The sequence below is a fragment of the Rhizopus delemar genome, genomic scaffold, assembly GCF_000149305.1.
Source record: "Rhizopus delemar RA 99-880 supercont3.14 genomic scaffold, whole genome shotgun sequence".
Classification (NCBI taxonomy): Eukaryota; Fungi; Mucoromycota; class Mucoromycetes; order Mucorales; family Rhizopodaceae; genus Rhizopus; species Rhizopus delemar.
In genome coordinates, this window is record NW_027137840.1 from 927130 (window position 1) to 949975 (window position 22846).

Consider the following 22846-nt stretch of genomic DNA (forward strand, 5'->3'; position numbering starts at 1 on the left):
GATGTCCATGTGGGTTGTCTGTGACCTTTTCCAGTTGATGGTTTCTGCTGTTTTGCAGCGCTTGATGAGTGCCATCGGTCATGTTACCCACGATGGGCGAGGCACATATCGTACAACCCTTCATTTTAGACTTTAAGAACAACCTGGAGTCTGTGAATCAGACAAGGGACACTGTTTATCGTCGGGGATGTGAGAAACAGGTTGAATGCGATGATCCTTGTCTCCGGCTGCTGACTTGGCGCACAAGATCGGTTGCCTCTTTTGGCGTCAATGCCTTTAGGATGCCCTCTGCATTTCTGACCTGGCACTATCGTGCATCTTTTATAATCAGACATATTCCTTTTAGGTGGCATGAATCTCGCTTGAAGCCCTCTTTTTTTGTACAATGAAAAAAAAGAAACCGTCCGGTGCTCACCTCTCTTTTACATTCACATCTTGTTTCATCCTTTGAAAAAAAAAAAAAAAAAAAAAAAAAAAAAGAAACGAGCGTGTTATTCGCCTGTGGCGTCTTCTATAAAATGATGGGTTTTATTTTACTGCTCTTCTCCTTCATCCTCTCTTGGATGACTCAAGAACCCCTGCATTTCTTCGCTTTCTTCAGTAGCGTTGGCTTCTGCGATCGCTGCCTTTGTTAGTCGATAGATATAAGCCATCACACCAAAGGAAATCAAGGAGCCCAAGATCATTGTGGTATATTTCAGTCTCTCTGCCCTTATTTCTCCCTCTGTCATGTCCTCATCGTTATCTTCACCCAAGATGTGCTTTGCAAAGGAGGTCAGATTGGCACCGATATAAACATGTAAAGCAATCTTGGTGAGAGAGATGGCTGTGCCTGCAACAAAATGTGTGAATGGGATGGATGTAGCACCGAATAGAAAGTTGAGTAGGTTAAATGGATACGGTGATAGTCTGATCAAGACAAATAGCTAGAGTAAAAAAAAAAAAACGTTAATCCTTATCAACCGGGCGCTGAGTTACCTTGAAGCCCTTCTTTTCTACCGCATGGATAGCAGCTTCTATATTTGGATAGCGGGATAACAATCGAGTCACTCTGAGTTTAAGACATGTCCTTGACAACCAAAAACAGACTGAGGCACCGAGTAATCCACTCAGATAAGAAATGGGGAATCCGGTTGAGAAGCCAAAAGTATAGCCGGATAACGTTTGATAGGCGCTGTAGCCAAAGATAGGTGGGAATGCACTTGTGAATATAAGCAAAGATATCAAGACATATCCACTATTCAATTCATAAGTACGATGATGCTCTTTCTATCCTGTTTATTGTACCCGAATCCCATCTCTTTCAGTTTATGACTTAAGACTTCAAGTGCTTCAAAAAATTCTCGGCGGTATATCCACATAAGGATACCACTGAAGAGTACAAGGATAAAAAGGAATATTGGCCACCGCCATTTATATACAAACTGTTGTAATTTATCTAGTTTTGTTGAATAAGTGCTAGGTTGTTGTGAATGAAACAAGTGGTTGCTGTTGTTATACAATGAATCAGTGGTTGGGAATTTGTCATAATCTTGTGGCGAATGATGACTCATTTAAAAAATTTAAAACGAAAGAAAGAAAAAAAAAATTAAAAATTATAGAATAGGAGAAGAAAGGATTTGCATGATTTTTAATTATTATTAATTGGCTTGAATGGTTGGAAACTTTTGTTTTATATCATCCATACGATCCTCAGCAACATTCATTACATCTAAGCCTAATTCAACAGGACCATGCAGTATGCTGCCACTGCACAAGAATGTAATAAAGAGAATTAAACAGATGAGTGGCATAAGCATCATATTTCCTTGGTGTACTGATTATAAATCATATTTTTTTATTCACTTTTTTTATATATTAAAATGAAACATCAGCACATCTAAAGGAGAGAAACAGAAACAAAGACAAGCAGGAAAAATAAAAAATAAAAAATAAAAAAAACACATAAAAATGTCATTGGATAAAAAATGATCACTTTTTTCTTTTTTCTTCTTTTTTTTATGAATTATCAAGATAGGTTTATTAGACTAGTAAAAGAGATTACACAGTTGCAATGGGTTAGAGAATCACTTCCTTCACACTCAAAATATTATGAAGGTCTAAAAAAGAAATTGGATAAGCAAACACATTTAAAATCACTTTCAGAAAAAGAATTGTAAGCAAACAAGTTTTATCTTTTTTTGATATTTATCTGTTGAATAGAAAAGAATATCAAATAAAGCAAGATAATAACAACAACAAGTTATTTAATCAAACCACAACAATCCATGGTAAATCATACAGCAACATAATAGAATCAGTTAAATTTTATGAAAACGCAATACAATCATTACAAGCACAAATAGATCAAGCGGAGGAAATGGTAAATACAAATCCCTCAAACCCAAGAGTTGTCTGACATTTTTTACAAGTTGAGAGATTTAAATTCAGAAAAAGAAAAATTGAATAATTTATGCAGTGAACTAAATGAGTTATATGAGCAAGTAAGGATAGGATGAGGATAAATGGTATATTTATATAATCTTGATTAGTTAATTATTGATGAAGATCCTAATACTATATTTGGTCAACATTTAAAAAGAGATGTAGAACAATTGGCTGTGGATATACCGAATGTAATATGATTATTATATATACATACTATCTATTTATCACATTCATAGATCAAGAAGAACATTGAATTGTATGAAACAGCCCAAGCTAAATTATACAAAGCAAGAGAATACATTGAATCTGCCATGAAATCATTACCAGGTGCTTCTACCTTTTTAGACAGACAGGCTATTGTTGCCAACTATAACAACAAAAGCAACCTGTTTGGTAACAAGCGACCCTTGTGCATGATGGACTCGATTCATTCCTCTGACGAAATTGCCTCAAGATCGTGTGAGCTGGTCGCCGAAGCCTCTTTGATCTGTCCTGATGTACCGCTGATTCCGATGAGCGTCACGCCAAAGATGGATGTCGTCAGTATCCTGACACACTACAGAGGCTATCGGCTCAAGATCGAATCCGTCCTTCGCACCAGGCTCAATCCTCGTCTGCACGGATACAAGAATCAATTCGCCAGTGCTAAATATCACTATGAACAGCGGGTGATTGAGTGGGTGGATCATCAGATCATCACTTTGGAAGCCTATCTGAGATCCAACGGTTGCTTACTCAATGATGACCTGAACAGAGAAATATCGATGCTTCGGATGGGTTCAAGAGCAGCGATTGCGGCCGTTGCATCCGAAACAAGCGAGAGAGTCACGGTGGATGACGTCTTAGAGATATCGTTAGCAGAAGGGTCCGCGCTACCAGAATATGCTTTGATTGAGCCCAATAACAGCAGTAGTAGCAGCAGTGATAGCAGTACAAGCAGTCATCTAGATGAATCGGATCCTGTTCATCCTTCTTCTGTCAATTCATGTGTAAATAATTCAACCAATATTGTTCATCATGATTTACCTTCATATACTATTCATGAGCACCCACCTGCTTATTCCGCATAACAAAAGTCGTTTTCAATCATAATAAAACCCCATTTCAAACAAAAACATAGAAATTTTCTTTTCTTTAGAAAAGTAAATGTTGAAAGACAAAGTCAATCGAAAAAGATCAGTAGGGGGGGCAGAGTGCTACCTTCCTTGGCCTGTTGGCTTTCAGTACACGTCGTTCAAAACACCCCACAAGCGCATATAAATAACAATCAGACTAGATTCTTTTTCTTTTCCATCCTATTGTTTACAACAGAGTATCAACCCTAGAAAAGGACAGGTTAACACAAGTCTGCGTCAAACATACTCTTGTTGAAACATGCTTCAGTCGTCCTCCGTTTTCTATGCGAACTCAGCCGTCTGTATTTTTAACGAGTAAAAATACCAAAACAAGTCTAGTAGAAACGTTGGGCTGTTTTCGAAAAGCCCTCGTTCTGTTGGAACCACTGATTTGAATGGAATCCATTTTGATCATGGCCCAGTGCTGCAAAAGTCGGAATATGAACATATGCAGGGAACTTCAAAAATTTAAATAAATACCACTTTAGGCACATCAAGTATGGACTTTTTTTTTTATTTGCTTGCATTATGCTTCTTTTTGATTTATAGTCAACGCAAAAGGATAATTGTCTGACAAAGAGAGAAACTAGCTTTGGATTTAGACAGAAAGAAAAAGAGAAAGTGCGTGTGTATAGATTGAAGTTTGAGAAGAATTAAAATAAAGCGGTGATCCTTTTTTTTTTCTAAAGCCAAGAATATTTAGACTCGGATAGCATAAAGATTGTGACTTTATTAAACCAAATCGTTTTTTTTTTTCTTCTTTTTCTTTTTCGTTTTATACAAACATGATCCCTGCCAGATATGGAAGAATAGGGCTACTATCATTCTTACCCATCTGTCTTTTACTCCTCACATACTATGGCATGTTGCGCAAAAAGAACTACACAGCTTATCAATATGATTATGACCATCCAAAAGACGGAAGTATCCAAAGAGAAAATGCTGCGTTTGTACTGCTGGTGAGGAACGAAGACTTGAACGACCTTCGTGAGACGATGCAGATGCTTGAGGATCGATTCAATAAGAAATATCACTATCCGTATGTCTTTTTGAATAACGAACCCTTTGATGACAAGTTTAGGGAATACACCACCGGCTTGTCTTCGGGTAAGACATATTATGGTCAGTTAACACCCGAGATGTGGACTTATCCGGATTGGATCGATCAAGAGAAAGCAAGGCTCTCTCGTGAAAAGATGAATGCGGAGGGTGTGATCTATGGAGGTTTAGAATCCTATCGACATATGTGCAGGTAAGGGGAAACAGAGAGAAAGAGAGAGAGAGAGAGATTGAACTCGCTTTTGTAGATTTCAAAGTGGATTCTTTTTTAGACATCCTTTGATGAAACAGTTTGATTATTATTGGTATGTGATGACGATGATGTTGACTTTTTGTTAATTCATTTTATAGGAGAGTAGAACCTCATGTAAAGTTTAATTGTGATATTGATTATGATCCATTTAGAGTGATGAAAGAAAAGGATTTGAAATATGGATTTGCGATATCACTTACAGAATATGGAAATACTGTGCCTACTCTGTGGGACACAGTCAAGGAATTCATCCAACAGTACCCTCAACATATCATACCCGCCAACAGCTCCGATAGTCTAATGAGATGGATAACAAATGACGAAGGAGCATCTTATAATTTGTGTCACTTTTGGAGTAATTTTGAAATTGCTTCCTTGTCTTGGCTAAGATCACAGGCTTATTTAGATTATTTTAATCACCTTGATAAAGCAGGTGGCTTCTTTTATGAAAGATGGGGTGATGCCCCTGTGCATTCTATTGCTGCTGCATTGATGCTAAAGAAATCAGAAGTTCACTTCTTTTACGACATGGGATACTATCATAACCCTTTTAAACACTGTCCCACAGAGCCAGAGTGGTTATCTGTAGAAAAATGCAGTTGTGACCCTACAGACAGTATCGGTAAGTGGCTATATTCGCTCATACCTTTCTTATTCACATCTTTTTTAGATAAAAATTCATGGAGTTGTACTTCACAATTTTTACAACTTGTCGGTAAAACTGGCAAAGATTTTGTTATTACCCAAAGGTAATACATCAAACAATAAAGACGCTCAGTCAAATCAATGGATTATTTGCATGTTTAGATCAAAACAATAAAAAAAAATCATTTTTATTTTACTCATCATTGACTTGTGCAACTCATACAATTCTTCACTTTTGTTTGATAGAATACATACACGTATTTGTAAAAGAAGAATGCATGTTAATACCGTTCTATCTTTTATAGTGAAAAAGAGAGAGAAAGTAAAATAAAATTTGCATTAAAATTTGATAAATAATAGTAAAATATGAGATTTATCAGAAAGGGAAAACAGTTGCCAGATTGGAGGGCAAACTCGAGGATTTGAAAAGTCAAATGAATAAAGTATTTGCTACTCTTTTTATCCAAAGCATTTATTGTTATAGGAAATACTTTCGAGTTAGTAGTTGGAATAAAGAAGAAAAAAGGAGGTCTCTAAAGTGGATACTAAAAATTAAATGTAAACTTTGATCAGCAAAAAAGAAAACGTTGTATGGTGAATAAACACTGATATTTGTTTACAACTTTTCTTGATTGCCTTTTGAACTTTATTAAAAAGGATTTCCTCTTTCTTCCAACGAAGTGCTAAATTTTTCAGTGAATCTATTTATCCTCAATTGATCTTTATGAGGATTTTATGTTTTCCTTTTCTAATTGAAATCAAATGTAGATGCTTTACTTTTCTTTACACATAATTTATATCAAAAAGTAAAAAAGATTAATTTATAGAAAAAGAAAAAGATTTAGCTCAAGGCAGCTGATATAAAAAAACGAAAACAATGTCAAAATAAACAAATGAATTAATATAAATGGTACATACACTGCCATCGTCTTTTTTTTTTTTTTTTTTTTTTTTCATCCTACTTTTTTTTATTAATTCAATTCGATGGACTTATTGTACTTTAGCAGCAATCTACACACGTCTACAATCCAGAACACATTCGCTTTGTTTTCTTGCTTAAAATTTCCCACGATTGTCTCATCATCTGTCCATCCAACAAAGCAAGACATAACCATGTCCACTGTCACACCTGCACACGCAACCACTCAGTTGTTCACGTCAGATTCTCCACTTTGCTCCACATTTATATTACCTCAGAGGATCGTTGATCTCTCAGTGAGATTACAAATTAACTTCAAAATACCTACTGCTTCATCAGGCTCCATAGGACAGCTTCAACCTGTCCATTCATCCAAAAATTATGCATTGACTGCTGCACATCAACCAAAGCGACCTGTCTGGACAAGATCCAATAATTATATAAGGGCACCACGTACCAACACTGAACAAATCAGGGTACTTGTTGCTGAACTAAACATGATCCGCTCCTCAAAGATCACTAGGACGCTGAAACCCAGAGAGTCCTTTCGATCAAGGCGTCAAGATGCCTTTATCTGGGGAAGGCCTAGTCCATTAAGAGAAATAAACAATGAAGCAAGCATGGATAAATAAAAATAACCAATGTCTGATCATTTCGCCATCTATCGTATAAAATCTTTTTGCGTCTTGTTCTCTAGCGCATGTATGAAATAGGTCATAAGCTATCCATCAGCTTAAAAAAAAAAAAGTAAATAGCTGATTTTCACGGATCGAGATGGTCTGTCTACTGAAAATCATGGAACATTGCGGAAATTGAATATGGATAGATATAAACGTCCCACGAAGGGAAATGGCATAATTTATGGCAATGTTGCGTTCATTCACTCGAATCTCTTTTTCAAATTCATTTCGAATCAACGCGAGAACAATCAGATTTCATAAACTAATGTCTACAAAAACTGAACAAGAATGGAGAGCTATTCTCACCCCAGAACAATTTCGAGTACTTCGTCAAAAAGGTTTGCATAGAGTCGAGTATAACAAAAGCATCACTTACATCTCAGCAGGAACCGAACGTCCCGGGACAGGCGAATACAACAAGTTTTATGATAAAGGTTTTATAAAAACTCTTTGATAGAGTAAACTTACTTTTGATATCCTTTAGGAACCTATCACTGTGCTGGATGCGACGCTCCGCTTTATGTTTCGGACACAAAGTTTGATAGTGGATGTGGATGGCCTGCATGTAACATAACGATATCCACTTGGAAACGTTGATCTTTCTAACATTTTCTTTTATTCTTTTTGTTGTAGTCTTTGATGCCATTCCTGGTAAAGCATTCAGCTATCTTTCTAAATGATAGTAGAAAAAATGACTAAAATGTATCTTAGGAGCACTTGTTAGGCATGAAGACAATTCATTCGGTATGCAACGTATAGAAATCTGTTGTGCCAACTGCGGTGGTCATCTTGGTCACTTATTCAAAGGAGAAGGCTTTGGTACTCCTACAGATGAAAGACATTGTGTAAACAGTATTAGTTTAAAGTTCAAGGAATAAACTGTTTGATCTTTTTTATTTACAAGCAAACAGTGAGTTTGAAAGCTCTCTATTGTCTTGTGTACTCTATCCTTTCTCATTGTGGCTTTCAATCATCATCCAATCAGATTTTATCTTTGAAAATTTTTTTTCTTAAAAATCTACTTTTCAGAGGGTCATTTCAAACCTTCTTCCATTTTAGCAACACGAGTCTTAGTCACCGCTGGTAAGAACAAAAAGGCTTTTATATTAGCATATTTTTCTTAAATTTATATTGTAGAGAATTCCACTAGAATGTCCTACGTCGTAAGTTCATTACACTCTATAAAAACACCTTTACTAAAAGATCTTTTTAGGCTAAGAATACTAACGAAAAGCCTGGTCTTGAAGAACAAGAACAACCCAAGTAAAGCATCCGTATGCTGTACCTGCAAATACAATAAACTAACATTTTATTACAGGATCCACCGTATCCGTATCACCTTGACTTCTCGCAATGTCAAGAACTTGGAAAAGGGTAAGCTCAACAGAATGAAGACTATCAAATGATATTAACTGCGCCTGTAGTTTCTGCTGATCTTGTTCAACGTGCCAAGGATAAGCAACTCAAGGTCAGAGGTCCCGTCCGTCTTCCCACCAAGACTCTTCGCATCACTACCCGTAAGTCTCCTTGTGGTAACGGTTCCGAAACCTTTGATAAATTCGAAATGAAGATCTACAAGCGTTTGATCGACTTGCACTCTCCTTCCGAAATTGTCAAGCAAATCACTTCCATCTCCATTGAACCCGGAGTCGAAGTTGAAGTTACTATTGCTTAAATAAAGTTGTCTAGGCCGTCTTTGATCTTTTTGATCAGGCTTTTATAAAAAATTAAAATGGTATCCATTCAAAGAGGAAGAATATATGCTGATAAGCTCAAGTATGTATTGATCTCAATGTCGCTTATCATAGCATTTTTTTTATAAATTTCAAAGTTCAACTCTGATGCTGACTTCCTGATCTGTCCACTTTATAAAAACTAGTGACAGCTCATAAAACGATACAGGCTCATGTGCTTAAAGAATAAAAATATGACCATTTCAAGTGTCATGGTGTCATCATGGTATTTTCAAAACATCTCTTATCAATGACTAGAGTAGAACATTATTTACTGAAAAGTTTCAAGATTGGGTCATTTCGGCCAAATCATGTTGTATCAAATCGCACAGGTTTATAAAAAATAAAAATCATCAAAAAATAGGAAATAGAGATAAGGGGTAGTCCAAAAAAATAAAAACATGAATTTGGCTTGTGAGCTTTACAAAGAAAGAAAAGCCATTACAAATAAGACTGTCATAAAGATCAAAAGACTTGCAGCATTTTAAAACTAGACAGCCTCATAATGGAAGAGCTCAGACATTTTAGTCAGTGAAGAGAGAATAAGAGGCCTCAATCTATCCAAAGACAAGGATATAAAAGTCAATTGATGTTTATTCCATCGAGATACGTGTTATCAGCCTGCACATTGTGGATATAGAATCACTTTTATTTCGTAAGAAGGCAAAGACGCAAAAGATATGGGTTAGCAAGAAAACGGTCGTATTCCGATATGCTTTAAATGTGATTCACATTCAATTTATAAAATTAGAGTAGTGGATACTTTACAAAGATTTATTACGATCCTTTTCACTATCATTCGGTCATAACTAACTCTACTCATTTAATTCAGTATTAGTTGTTTTAATATAACTCCTGATGCAATGGTATATAAATGAAAAATAAATCAACATCAGAAATAGATACAAGTAGTCCACTTGCATAATCAGAAACAGACCTTTTATTAAAAGCTATTCATACTAGATCTATAGCTGTAATCTATGAAAATACCTTAGAAAGGATTTAATTGAATATTTATAAAAAGGATACAGCCATCAGATATAGTGATATTAAATAAATATACAGCTTTTTTCAGTGTCGTTGAGTTTTGTAGCTTTATTCTGGAAAAATAATTATAAAGATAGCAATACAAAACCAAAAGAATACTTGTTGAGACTGAACTTTAAAACAGACTTGATTATAAATAGAAAAACATTACAGATCCTACTATTTATATTCTTCTATCAGTTGGTAGTGAGCGTAGATTCAATGATTGACATGTTTGTTTGAAGGATGATAGTTGTAGAACAGTAATTGACTGTAGGCCACTAGAAATAAATCTCCTCCCCTTAACATTTGTACGTTTCAAACTCAAACAACAGCAACATTAGTACAGTCTTTTGGGCCTCTAATGTACTTTGTTCCATTTCTCTTGGAGAATGTTATGAAAAATCAATATTATCACTTGGAATAATTCGATTTATAGGTTAATTGCGTGATAAAAAGTAATCTTACAACTATTATCATTGAGCTGGACATATAATTCCACAAGTAACACCAAATTAGTGTATCTAAACTGATTTTAGTTCTTCACAGATAAAATATATTTGTGGTCTTCTTTTGTTTTGGTTGTGATGCCTAAGCACATGTACAAAAAAATGTTATGAATAATAGCAATAATTGCAATACTGTGTATTTGCTTATTTATTGACTGTTTACAAGCTTTTGTTTTTATAAATAATTGATAAACCATCAAATAAGGGAAGCATAAGAACCCTAACTCTTGGGTCATTGGAGACGAATTCATTGAAATCATGGACTTTTGCTGCTTCTTCCTTTTTGCTTTTTGGAATTCCAAGTTGTGGATCGATCTCTTTCTCAAAACCAACATGACGGTGTACTAGACCATAAAATAAGGCTATAGTTAAAGATTAAATAAATATTTTTATATATTTATGGTTTTATAAAGTACTGTTATCAGCAATTAGAACACCATGATCAGATAACAAACCGTGTTTCATAATCAATTCATAGTAGTTTTTATAATTTCCCTTGTCGGCATCTGTTCAATAAGCATTTGTATTGTTTTTGTTAAATCACTTTTTCTGCATTAATTGTTTACCTAAAAATATAAAATCATATTTCAAACTGGGTGATTCTTTAATTAGATCATCAAGACTTTATATCATCGTTAGTTTTTTTATTTTTTTTATTTTTTTATAAACTATTGATATATACCTGTTCAATCCAGGTCCTTCTTTAACAAAAACCTTGTCTTGCAACTGAGCCATTTCAATATATTCCCTAGCCACCTTGACACATTGAGCGTCCAATTCCAAAGTCATCAATTTTGCATTAGGTGGGAGACAAGACCCCATAGCGATAGCAGAGCAACCTGTGAAACCTCCAATTTCAAGAATATTTTTTGGCTTGAAAAATTTGATCAACTGACACATAAATTTGCTTTGAAGATTTCCCATCAGCATATGTGCATTAGCAAAATCCTTTTCAGTCCTTTTTTCCAACAGTTCCAATACATCTTTATAGGGCTGTTGAATGGGCGAGCTGTAATAATTACTATATTGATCTTCTTCAACTCTTAAGCGGTTACTAACATTAAATAAAGCTCCATTATTGAAGGCAGTTGCAGTATATCTTTTATGCACATTTGACTTAACAAATTCCCTTAAAGACTGCGGCCTGAGGATGCGAGTTATAAAAGAGTTCATTATTGTTTGTAACTAAAATACCAAGATCTTTAGATATCCATTCACGTATTACTAAAATACTTACACTTTTTGGATAAAAGGACATAAAATTCTTTGGAATTACCATGCATACTTATATACAAATACTGAGTTAAAAAAACCATACGCATGTAGACTACACAGCGCTCTTCAAAAAGATTATAGTTGACATCGATAGATACAAACCTTAATGCAACGTCATAATTAGAATAAAATACAAGTTTATTTAAATAAGGTCATACAATCAGTTCTAAGCAAACATACTCTTTTAGAATATGCATTGTATTAATGATAGCTCTTTGATAAGAAGAATCAGCTAAAATAATAGCTTTTCCTACTGTCAGAGATATTTCCAGTCTTTCACATAATTGAAATAGCATGTAAATCAACGTTATTCAAATCAATGAGGAATTCCCAGAGGAAAAATAATATATAATAGACATACGAAAACACAAATGAAAAGCTTTCATGATCATAATTATAGATGTCACTTGCTGAAGCACCTGAAGATCAGAAGATATCAAGCCGCTCGCTCAATAAAATATAGACACTTGCCTTCAATTAGAATAATTTTTAACCTAACTTAAAACTGAAATAAAGATCAATCTCAAAAAGTACACACACTGTTTCTTGATTTTTGTTTTTATTTTTTCTGAAGCCATTATTACCATTATACAACAATCCCTACAAGGAATTAAAGGACGTGGAAATCAGAAATGTTTTACCAAGAATTTGGTGCCATTCTTAAGAATTTTTTGACAAGATAGCCGTCGCTTTTGGCAAGTGATGTTTAAATAATAAATTCAACATCACTAAGGTTAGCCAAAAAAGAAAAAATGATCAAGATATATTTTGCTATCGTCCTTTATATGTACTTAAAGAATATACTGGTGATATCAAACTATTTCTGTAGACCAGGCGGTTAAATTAGTGCAGTCATATAAATAATGTTGTGGAAAAAATTGTGGGTTATTTGCCAATGTGTCATTCATATATCAACAGCTTAAAAAAAGGAGCTATAAAATTGTTGGCTATGCGAGAAGGATAAGAGCTAATGACAACGATGAAGCAATTGTTCGATTACTAACTTAAATGTGTTATAAATTGTGGGAAAGATCTCTTGCCACAAATCTTTTTATTTCCTCTCAAAGTGACGCTAACGATAAACTGTATCAAAGAGACACAAAAAGAGAGGAAAATATATTGAAAGAAATTTCCGACATAGATGGAAACACACAAGGTAAAACGGTATATATACCCATAATTTCATATATGCTAAAACTCTTCGTTATATTTGACCTTATATTTAGATATTGACAAGAAAATATGCTTCGTTGCCCTAAGTTATGTTGCACTCACAGCAGATCATAAGGACTTATATTAATTTATCAAGCAAATCATATAAGATATAAAAAAATAAAAAGCTCGGTCTAAATACCATTGATCATTAACTGGTCTTTGATAGGAAAAATAAAAATAATTTTTGATCTTTTTCTTTATTTCAATCAAATGAAATTTTATGAATGTAATAGACTACCAGAAAAACCTAAAAGCTTAGAGGCATTCGATTGTAAAAGAAGATCTTACTAAAGATCTAAGTGATATGCCATCATTATTTATATCTCAATGTTAAGCAAGCTTTTTTTTTGTATTATGTTGCGAGTATATTTACTCTGTCGTATTTGTTATGTTCTGATAAAGTAATTAGAAATAACAAAGATAAACCAAAAGAATACTTTTTGAGACTGAACTTTATTTAAGACAATCTTAATTGTTAAAAAGAAAACATTACAAAGTCTACTATTTATATTCTTCTATCAGTTGGCGGGTAAATGAGTAGTTATGAGCGTAGTTCCAATCATTGACATGTTTGATTGAAGAATGATCACTGAATCGATTATAAAAATTTTTAATTCGTTGTTTTTATAGATCTTGTTGTTCTTTAACTGATCTGGGAGAATTGTTCCGTCTTCATTGAGAGGAAAGATATATTTATATGAAATGCCTCCAGTCAGATCAAAGTTGACTAGGTACCTGATCAATTATTATTCATTTACAGAAATGATGAATAGTAAAGATCATGACTTATTTAATGTTCATGTTTACTTTATAGAATGAATCTAATAGTGGTAGTTTTATATAAAAAGAAGAAGAATATATTTTATTTAATAAAGATTTAAATTATTATCTTTTATCAATTTTAATATACTTCTTTTAGTTGTGATTATTCAATGTCCGTTATGATCAGACTCTGTTCTACAACAAGTTCCTCTGGCGTCGATAGTATAGTACTGTCGTCTGCAACCAATTCGGAAATTGCCTGTTGGTGTTGGCGGTCTTTTAGACATTTACAGTGACTCCCAAAACTGTCCCAATGTTTTGTAATTTTGTCTTTTACCGTCAATTGTGCGATTACTGATTGCGTAAAGTATGCCTTGTTGTACCTCATTTGAAAGCTGTGGCGGTTTAGATGTACGTGGTACAGACTGCTTCTCAAGTTATGTAGCACAGACGGAGATAATGAATGTAAAAAATGACCGGTGCATTGGGACAGTTTTGGGAGCATATTGAAAAAATCACAATTTCTTTATTTATTTATTATTAATAGTTTGACCAACGTCCTTTGTTCTAAATATACTTACGTATACGTTGTGGCATACTTCCTGTAACTTTTTATCGCTCTTCCGGCATTATAAGCTCCTATAAAACTTGATTATACGTTCATAAAGCTCATTCATGCATTTTAGTACAGTTTCATAGTCATTAAGCCTCCTTTTCACCAATGATGACATGTTTTCCGTAGTCTTTAAGCCAGAAGATTGTTCAGGCCATTGTAAAACATTATAAAGTCGTTTTTGAGGGTACTACTTTACTACTTTTGGAGTATGCTTAGGGTCGTTGTCATGCTGGCAAATCACCTGATGACGTTGGAAGCCTACTTTATCGACACCATATTCTATCGTACACTCCAACTTACCTTCCAAGGTCTCTTTGTACATTGCTTTGTCCATATTACCATTGGTTTTGCACATCCAACCGGCTCCAGCATAGGTAATGGCATTCCACAGCATGATATTGCATCCATCGTGTTTAACAGCAAGCTTCACGTGATGGCGTTTGAGGCTTTCCCCTGATCGAATCCAAGCCTAGGTGTGTCCATCCAAATTAAATCTATTTATTTTTGTCTCGTCTGGTCAAATAACGCGTTCCTAGTCATCTACTGTCGAGTTACTCTGAGCAATACACCAAGAAAGTTTGTTGCGGATATTCTTTGTACTGAGTAATGGCTTCTTTGGCTTCTCAATCGCGCCTAAGACTGACTTTCGAAGGACTTTATGAACTCTTTCAACACCTACGTTCTTTCCAATATCTTTTTCAAGACATTTGGTAACCTTCACAGCACTCGGAACACAATTTTTGGTGAGCTGGCGTACATAGTAATGTTCATCAGCTGCAGACAATACCTTAGATCGACCCCCGTTCGGCCTCATAACACTAGAGCAATGGGTTTTTCGGAGCCTTCTAATCGTACTCTTACCTAAACCCGTCAATTCTTCCATCTCCCGAACCGACTTACCTTGTTTAAGGAAAGTAATAGCTTGAAATACCATATCTCCTGGGACTTGTTTCACGTTGAGATTTAATGAGCGAGTTATAGCCGAGTAGGAGTTTAAAACTTCCGCAGATGTTAATTAGGACATCGGATACGTTTGCGGCGCTAATACATTCAGTTTGGTGATTGTATGCAAGTTGTTGATGGATATTTTGTAGATATTCTGATTTTTTCAATATGCTCCCAAAACTGTCCCAATGCACCGGTCATTTTTTACATTCATTATCTCCGTCTGTGCTACATAACTTGAGAAGCAGTCTGTACCACGTACATCTAAACCGCCACAGCTTTCAAATGAGGTACAACAAGGCATACTTTACGCAATCAGTAATCGCACAATTGACGGTAAAAGACAAAATTACAAAACATTGGGACAGTGTTTAGAATAGGGGGGTTGTTTAGGATAGGGGGTTTTAGGTAAAAGTAGTATAACAACAAAGATAAAGAAATACTGTTAGAACTTGGTATCTCTTTATTAAGTTAAGATAACTAAGATTGAATATGATGAATTCTACATGTAAAAAGTGAGAGTTGTTGTATCCACACAACTAATAAAGTGAACATTCATGGATAAACTTGGATACTACAGAATTATAGTCTAACCAGATCTCTATTAATAAACGTGAGAATTCTGCAATAGCCAATCTTGCCCTGTTGTCCTACCAGCGTTCTAAAAGACTATATCGGAACCTGATTACAACAACGGCAGTTCAATCCTATTCTATAATTATCATTAGATCAATAGTTTAATTACTTCATTGTCCCTTGATTCGTCAAGTAGACAGCGGCTATTGATTATCCACTATCCTTCCTTATATTCCATATCATTCTTTTAACCGATCAATTGAAATAGCGGTAAAGACCCAGACATTCAAAAAGTATAAATACCCTCAATATTTTTATTAATAAAGTCATATATAATCTTTAGTTTCACAACTATCGTCTTTTTGTAGTTTTTGTCTTCTATTTCATATTTGGCAAAACATTTTTTTTTTTGTGAATTCTTTATTGACTTTATTTTTAAAAACAACCCTCTTTTTATTACTACCTACCTTACCACTATGTCAAACTCAAATGACTTTAACTCTGCTGCTGCTGGTTCTTCCAGTAGTAATGATAAAACTTATCCTGATAACGCCCGTCGTATGTCAGATGTATCTACCTTATCTTCAGAGGCACAGTCCTCTGGAATGACCACGTCCGCAGTTTCTTCTGGTTCTTTTGAGCCTAGAATCGCAGCTCCATCCATCCACTCTTCTATTGAGGAGTTGGATTCCACCATCATCGGTGCCACCCAAGTTATCCTTAACTTGTCTGTTCGTCTTCTTTCCACGACCCCTGAGTCAGAGGAAGATAGCATGGTGCGCGCCAAGTACGAAGCCTGCTCCAAGGACCTAGAGAGACTAGTTCATACTAGATATCTCCTCCAACGAGCTATGACCCATGCTGTTCCTACCGCTTGGACTGGTGCACCTCAGGTTGCCCCTGCAGCCTTGAATGTTGTACCTCCAAACCTACCCCTCATGCAGTGGAAGGGTGCGGTCTTTGACCCATCTGCCCCTGTCTCTGTGGATGTTAAGCACTGCTTAAAAAAGTTTCAGGACGTGATGTTCGCACATGGTCTTGATCTTGATCAGCACTGGCTTCGTCTTCTCCCTCCCTGCTTGTCGTCTAGTCAACGTACTTGGCTTGATGAATATCAAGAAAAGGAGGATGTCCATACGTGGAGTCAGTTCAAAAAGGCTTTTACTGGCCATTATGGTGTTGGTTCGGCTGAAGAAAAGGCCACGTCTACAACGGAGTTGTTACGCATCTCCATGACTGCTGCTGAGACTGTTGACCAATACGTTGAACGTTTCAACAACCTCCGTCGCTTGGCACAGATCCAAGATCGCTGTGTCTTGACTCGTTGCTTTCTGATCGGTCTTCAGGCCGACATTTACAAGAAGGTGATCGTGTCCTTAGCCAATTGTACGGATGCGCAAAAAGAATCGGTCGACTACGTTGTCAAGTTGGCCAAGACTTTGTACCATTCATTGTACAAAGTACGTAGAGTTGCTAACGCTTCTCACACTTCTGCTGGCCCCTCCATGGTCAATGACTCCTCTTCTTCTGGTCGGAAGAAATCCTCTGCTTTTGTCTCTGGTTCTGCTGTTCGTGCTGCACCTTATCCAAAGGCTTCTAGGAAGTATTGCAGCTTCCATAAGACCACCACCCATAGCAACGATGAATGTCGTGCTATGAAGAAATCTTCCTCTCTTTCTCCTTCTTCGGGTTCTACCCAAGTTGATGTCTCCTCTGGTTCTGCTGCCTCTCAGTGGAATCCAAGAAACCAACCTTCCGGTTTGGGACGTCCGTGCCGCTCTTGTGGTGCTGACAACTGGCGTCCTGGTCATCGATGCAAAGGAAAGGGTCGCTCAACTGGCTCTTCGGCTGACGACTCTGATCTTGCTGGGCCTTCTCATTTGTTTCGCGGAATGAGTCGATCCCCTGCTTCTTCCTTGTCTTCCGTTGCCTCTTCTGGTAACGATGTTTCTGCCTCTGTTGGTTCTTCTGCCACTCCTACTACAAGTAGTAGTGATGCTTCTTCCGGTCGTAAGACTGATGCTGCTGGTCCCGTTGTCTCTGTTCCCGATTCGTCGGATGATATGGACATTGATGTTGCAGAAGCCCTTACTGTGGCTGAAGCTGCTCAGGCCTGTAAGTACATTACACATCACATCTTTTCTAAAGCGCCTTCAAACACTAATACGCTTTATGTTCCTATTATTGTAGAGCACATCAAAACATGGGCCATGATTGATACCGGTTCAACTTTTTCGTGTGTGTCTCCTTCGTTCTGTTCGTCGCTTGGTTTAGTTCCAACACCTAATCCAGGATCGATCAAGTTAGGACATAATAGTTCAAGTATTGTAAGCCGGTTAGGCATAATAAATCTTACTGTTTATTATAACCAAATCCGTTTGCCATATGAATTTGAAGTGTTTGATTTTAGCAGTGATGTCCCCATTTGTTTAGGACTTGACATTTTGCCTAAACTAAGAATAGGTTTAACAGGATTAGCCACTTCTTGGTTAAATTCTAATATTCCTAAAATACCTGATCCAGTTAACCCTGATGACTATAAGCCAAATGAAACTCCTGTTGGCACTAAACAGGAAAGACAGCAATTGATGAGCACTATTCAACCTTTGTTAGATGCTAATACGAGTATCCCCATGTCTTCTCATTGTAATTTACCTGGTGCTATCATTACTCTTGATACTGAACCCAATGCCTTTGCTTATCGAAGACAACCCGATATTGCTATTGCTAACAGAAAAATCATGGAAGACCAAATTCAAACTTGGTTGGATGATTGTGTCATTGAACCTGCTCCTTCCAATACTCGCTTCAACAACCCTATTTTTCTTGTTGGAAAAAAGGATGTTAACGGATTATACACTAAGAAAAGAGCAGTTATTGATCCACGTATGCTTAACCAACTCGTGAAGAATGTTGATAGAATGCCTTTACCTCTAATCAGTGATCTTCATCAACGTATGGGTTCTGCTACTATATTTACTACTTTCGACATACGAGCATGCTTTCATCGTTTTCTTATCCAAGAATCTGATAGACCTAAAACCGCATTTACTCATCCATTCACTGGTATGCAGTATCAATTTCGTCATTGTCCTTTTGGCTTGACAAGTACCGGTAACATTGTACAGCGTGTTCTTACAAATTTGTTCGCAGATCTTCCCTACACTGCACTCTATATTGATGATCTATGTGTCTTCAGCTCTGGTGACATGAATCAACATATTGAGTATGTCCGTGAAGTGTTGAAACGTCTTACTGCTGCAAACTTAATTATTAATGTTGAAAAGACACATTTTGCACAAAGTTGTGTAAACATTCTTGGATGGACTATTGGTAACAATGGTTCTCTAATCCCTGATCAACGTAAACTGACAAATATACATTCTTGGCCCACACCTAAAACTGGTAGACAAGTCATGAGTTTTCTTGGATTTGCAAACTATTTCCGTAATAGTTTACCTATGTTTTCTCGCTTGACTGCTCCACTTGACCGGTTACGATCTCTTAATTCTTTAAAAGAAATTTGGAATGAAACCCATGAATGCAGTTTTCGTAACATTAAGGATGCCTTGGTGAATGCCCCAGTTATTCACATTCCTAACCTTAAGTACCCATTCTACGTCGCAACAGATGCTAGTGCTTATGGTATCGGCGGTGTCGTTTATCAAGTCATCGACCAAGTCATTCAATATAACGCCTTTGCTGCAAGATCTCTTTCTCCTACCGAACGTCGTTATCATACAAACAAACGAGAGTTGTTAGCGATTGTATTCATGTTTGAGAGATATAATAAATGGTTATATAACCGTCATTTTACCTTGACAACTGATCACAAAGCCTTGATTTACATCAAGAAGCAAGTTGTTCCAAATGCTGCCATGCTTGTTTGGTTTGAAACAATTTTCGAATATTCCTTTGATATTGTTCATTGTCCTGGCATTAAGAATATTATCCCAGACGCACTTAGTCGTTTATTCCCAGATGACAATAAACTGGAGGGGGGTAACAATGTCAACAATGTTGCCATCTACAGTATCCGTGGTAAAGAAAAAGAAAAAAGAAAACCAACTTTTAAAGAAAAATCTAAAAGTTATGAAACACAAACATATGCAGTCACTTCTGCAACATCATCATCATCATCAAAACCCTTATTGCATCGCGCTTTGCAATATGAAGATTATATCACACCTCCTCCTGAGGAAAGAAAAGATATAATATTAAAGGCTCACTTATTAGGCCATTATGGAATTAAAGCCATAGAACAAACCATTCATGGTGATAAACTCCATTGGACTAATTTACGTCAAGATATTCAGGATGTCATATCCAAGTGTCACGAATGTAAAATGTTTAATATTGCCAAAACAGGTTATCATCCCCCTAGAAGTATCCTACCTGACGGACCTCTAGATCATTGGGTTATGGACCTCGGCACTTTTAATATAACATCTACGAGCGGAAATAATTTCCTTCTTGTCATGGTTGATTTATTTTCTCGCTTTACTATCTTGAAAGCCATTCCTGATAAACAAGCTCTTACTATTGCCAAACAGCTTGTTGATATCTTCTGTACTTTCGGCTGGCCTAAGGTCATTGCTAGTGATAACGGAAAAGAGTTTACTGCTACCATCGTCACTGAACTTATTAATAACAGTGGTATCGATAAGAGAGTGTCTAACCCTTTTAATCCCCTTGGTAACTCAGTCAATGAAGCATTTGTAGGAATTGCTAAAAAGACTATTGTTAAACAGTTACAAGGAAGAAAAGAAGATTGGGATCTATATGTACCTGCAACCCAATATGCTATGAATCTGAAATATTCCAGACTTCATAAGAGTAGACCATATACAGTAATCTTCAATAAAGTACCAAATGATATGAAAGATTATTCTCATATTAAACCCACTCTTAGAAGTGAAGCTGTAGATTCTAAAGCAATAGAAAACAGACTTAAATATGCTACTGAAGTCGTTATCCCTGCTCTTGCTAAACGCATTAAGGAAACTCAGGATGTAGACAATGCATATTTTATGAAAACAAACAAAATCGTTCACACACCATTCCCACTCCATAGTGAAGTCATGATTAAAAATGTGAATAAGGAAAACAAAACTGATCCGTATTACGAAGGTCCTTTTTATATAAGTGGAATGACAACTAATGGCAGTTACATATTAGTTGACAAACAAAATAACCTCTTATCAAGAGATGTACCAACCTCACACTTAAAACTTATTGCATTACCCAGCAATAAAAGTGCAGAATCAATCGATGACCAACATTATGAGATTCAAGCAATTATACAACACAAAGGAACTCCAGGTAATTACCAGTACCTTGTTCATTGGAAAGGATACGATGATCCTATGGATTACACTTGGGAACCTACTTCTAGTTTTGATGATCGATCTTCAATTGAAACATATTGGGCTCGTCGTCAAGCAGGTAATAATACTGCTGTCTCAAAGAAAGCAAGATTACCCAAACGTACCGTTCCTACTCGTGATCATCACAGTAGAAGCAAGAGATCAAGACGTTAAATTGTCTAAGTAGTTGACCGTCTTTTTCCCTAAGACAATTTTTCCTAAAGAAGGTTTTTTTACTATCAGGTTTTTATAACAACTTACTACTACGATCTACCCTCAATTATACTATGTCTATTTATCTGCCCTATGATCATTATCGCACTTATTGTGTATGACAATTACTTTTTCCTGAATCTTCACTTATCCTTTTACCGTTTGCTTCAAACTAGAAGGGGGCAATGTTGTATCCACACAACTAATAAAGTGAACATTCATGGATAAACTTGGATATTACAGAATTATAGTCTAACCAGATCTCTATTAATAAACGTGAGAATTCTGCAATAGCCAATCTTGCCCTGTTGTCCTACCAGCGTTCTAAAAGACTATATCGGAACCTGATTACAACAACGGCAGTTCAATCCTATTCTATAATTATCATTAGATCAATAGTTTAATTACTTCATTGTCCCTTGATTCGTCAAGTAGACAGCGGCTATTGATTATCCACTATCCTTCCTTATATTCCATATCATTCTTTTAACCGATCAATTGAAATAGCGGTAAAGACCCAGACATTCAAAAAGTATAAATACCCTCAATATTTTTATTAATAAAGTCATATATAGTCTTTAGTTTCACAACTATCGTCTTTTTGTAGTTTTTGTCTTCTATTTCATATTTGGCAAAACAAGAGTATTTATAGACATGATACGGATAAAGAATTAGGACAGATTTATGATCAATTCGACAGAATAAATGATTACTATTTCTAATTATTAGTTTAGCCTGTTCCTAGCTTGTATTGTCAATTATGCTATTGGGATGGTTTCAGATAACTCTGGATGTAGGACTATTTAGGAGACGGTACGGATGAATATAAAATCCTCTAGTTCCGTGATTGGATATTATGGCTAATAATAATATCTCAGTTAGGATAAATGTTTGCGTGACTTAATGATGATCCGGTAAGTAATTGTCATTCCTTATTCAACATGCTCATATCATCAATAAACTATATTACAACCACGCCATCATTTGACTGTGTGAAGTTAATATGAATAAAGCTTAATATAAAAATCTAATCAAAGTCTTTTATTGATCTGTTCTGGGAATAATGTTATAAATGATTCCAAGTTATGTCAACATACTATTCAGGATCATATCCGATTCCTTTTACTAACATAAAGTGACTATAATCTTATGTATCCTTAACAGACAGTTTTGGGAGTCACTGTATAAAAGTAGGCATTAGAGCGTTCTCCTAGCTCGCGCCACTTATGTCCGGATCGCAATGCTAGAATCGAGGCGCTATCTTGGTATTGCTTGTCAAGCTCAGCCTCTAGAGCAGCAATCGCAGCTGATGTTGAGGGGTCTATTGTTCTATGCATAAGCCTTTGGCGGCGTCGTTGTAGGGAATTAACGATATGGCGTCGAGTGGCCTGTTGTTTGTTGGAGAAAGATTGTATGAAACTCTTTAGGATCACTTTGAAGTGGTCCCATCACTGAGGTGCATTACCAGCAGGCAAATGTCGTTCGGCACTGGAGCAAAAGGCAGTTAGTTCT

General features: G+C 36.0%; 10 protein-coding genes across 10 annotated transcripts; 7 read left to right on the plus strand and 3 right to left on the minus strand.

The window, feature by feature from the left end:
• Positions 1-533: 533 nt before the first annotated feature.
• On the minus strand, positions 534-1553 carry RO3G_14695 (uncharacterized protein; the record flags this gene model as incomplete). Its single annotated transcript, XM_067669279.1, has 3 exons — positions 534-926; positions 979-1237; positions 1426-1553. 3 exons carry the CDS (start codon positions 1551-1553, stop codon positions 534-536), a joined length of 780 nt encoding a protein of 259 aa, XP_067525380.1.
• Positions 1554-2359: 806 nt separating this feature from the next.
• Positions 2360-3497, plus strand: RO3G_14696 (uncharacterized protein; the record flags this gene model as incomplete). The annotated part of the gene is made up of 3 exons (XM_067669280.1): positions 2360-2362; positions 2532-2615; positions 2664-3497. 3 exons carry the CDS (start codon positions 2360-2362, stop codon positions 3495-3497), a joined length of 921 nt encoding a protein of 306 aa, XP_067525381.1.
• A 908-nt stretch (positions 3498-4405) lies between these two features.
• On the plus strand, positions 4406-5607 carry RO3G_14697 (uncharacterized protein; the record flags this gene model as incomplete). The annotated part of the gene is made up of 4 exons (XM_067669281.1): positions 4406-4794; positions 4850-4906; positions 4953-5476; positions 5525-5607. 4 exons carry the CDS (start codon positions 4406-4408, stop codon positions 5605-5607), a joined length of 1053 nt encoding a protein of 350 aa, XP_067525382.1.
• A 1005-nt stretch (positions 5608-6612) lies between these two features.
• On the plus strand, positions 6613-7050 carry RO3G_14698 (uncharacterized protein; the record flags this gene model as incomplete). Its single annotated transcript, XM_067669282.1, has 1 exon — positions 6613-7050. One exon carries the CDS (start codon positions 6613-6615, stop codon positions 7048-7050), a length of 438 nt encoding a protein of 145 aa, XP_067525383.1.
• Positions 7051-7363: 313 nt separating this feature from the next.
• On the plus strand, positions 7364-7976 carry RO3G_14699 (peptide methionine sulfoxide reductase B2; the record flags this gene model as incomplete). The annotated part of the gene is made up of 5 exons (XM_067669283.1): positions 7364-7436; positions 7485-7532; positions 7583-7663; positions 7732-7749; positions 7810-7976. The coding sequence occupies 5 exons, from the start codon at positions 7364-7366 to the stop codon at positions 7974-7976; spliced, it is 387 nt and encodes a 128-aa protein (XP_067525384.1).
• Positions 7977-8249: 273 nt separating this feature from the next.
• Positions 8250-8773, plus strand: RO3G_14700 (40S ribosomal protein uS10; the record flags this gene model as incomplete). Its single annotated transcript, XM_067669284.1, has 4 exons — positions 8250-8261; positions 8312-8361; positions 8417-8472; positions 8523-8773. The coding sequence occupies 4 exons, from the start codon at positions 8250-8252 to the stop codon at positions 8771-8773; spliced, it is 369 nt and encodes a 122-aa protein (XP_067525385.1).
• A 2155-nt stretch (positions 8774-10928) lies between these two features.
• On the minus strand, positions 10929-11296 carry RO3G_14701 (uncharacterized protein; the record flags this gene model as incomplete). Its single annotated transcript, XM_067669285.1, has 2 exons — positions 10929-10932; positions 11049-11296. The coding sequence occupies 2 exons, from the start codon at positions 11294-11296 to the stop codon at positions 10929-10931; spliced, it is 252 nt and encodes an 83-aa protein (XP_067525386.1).
• A 1353-nt stretch (positions 11297-12649) lies between these two features.
• On the plus strand, positions 12650-12941 carry RO3G_14702 (uncharacterized protein; the record flags this gene model as incomplete). The annotated part of the gene is made up of 2 exons (XM_067669286.1): positions 12650-12797; positions 12868-12941. 2 exons carry the CDS (start codon positions 12650-12652, stop codon positions 12939-12941), a joined length of 222 nt encoding a protein of 73 aa, XP_067525387.1.
• Positions 12942-14421: 1480 nt separating this feature from the next.
• RO3G_14703 (uncharacterized protein) lies at positions 14422-14628 on the minus strand (the record flags this gene model as incomplete). Its single annotated transcript, XM_067669287.1, has 1 exon — positions 14422-14628. The coding sequence occupies one exon, from the start codon at positions 14626-14628 to the stop codon at positions 14422-14424; it is 207 nt and encodes a 68-aa protein (XP_067525388.1).
• Positions 14629-16231: 1603 nt separating this feature from the next.
• RO3G_14704 (uncharacterized protein) lies at positions 16232-21295 on the plus strand (the record flags this gene model as incomplete). Its single annotated transcript, XM_067669288.1, has 2 exons — positions 16232-17870; positions 18030-21295. The coding sequence occupies 2 exons, from the start codon at positions 16232-16234 to the stop codon at positions 21293-21295; spliced, it is 4905 nt and encodes a 1634-aa protein (XP_067525389.1).
• Between the last annotated feature and the right edge of the window lie 1551 nt (positions 21296-22846).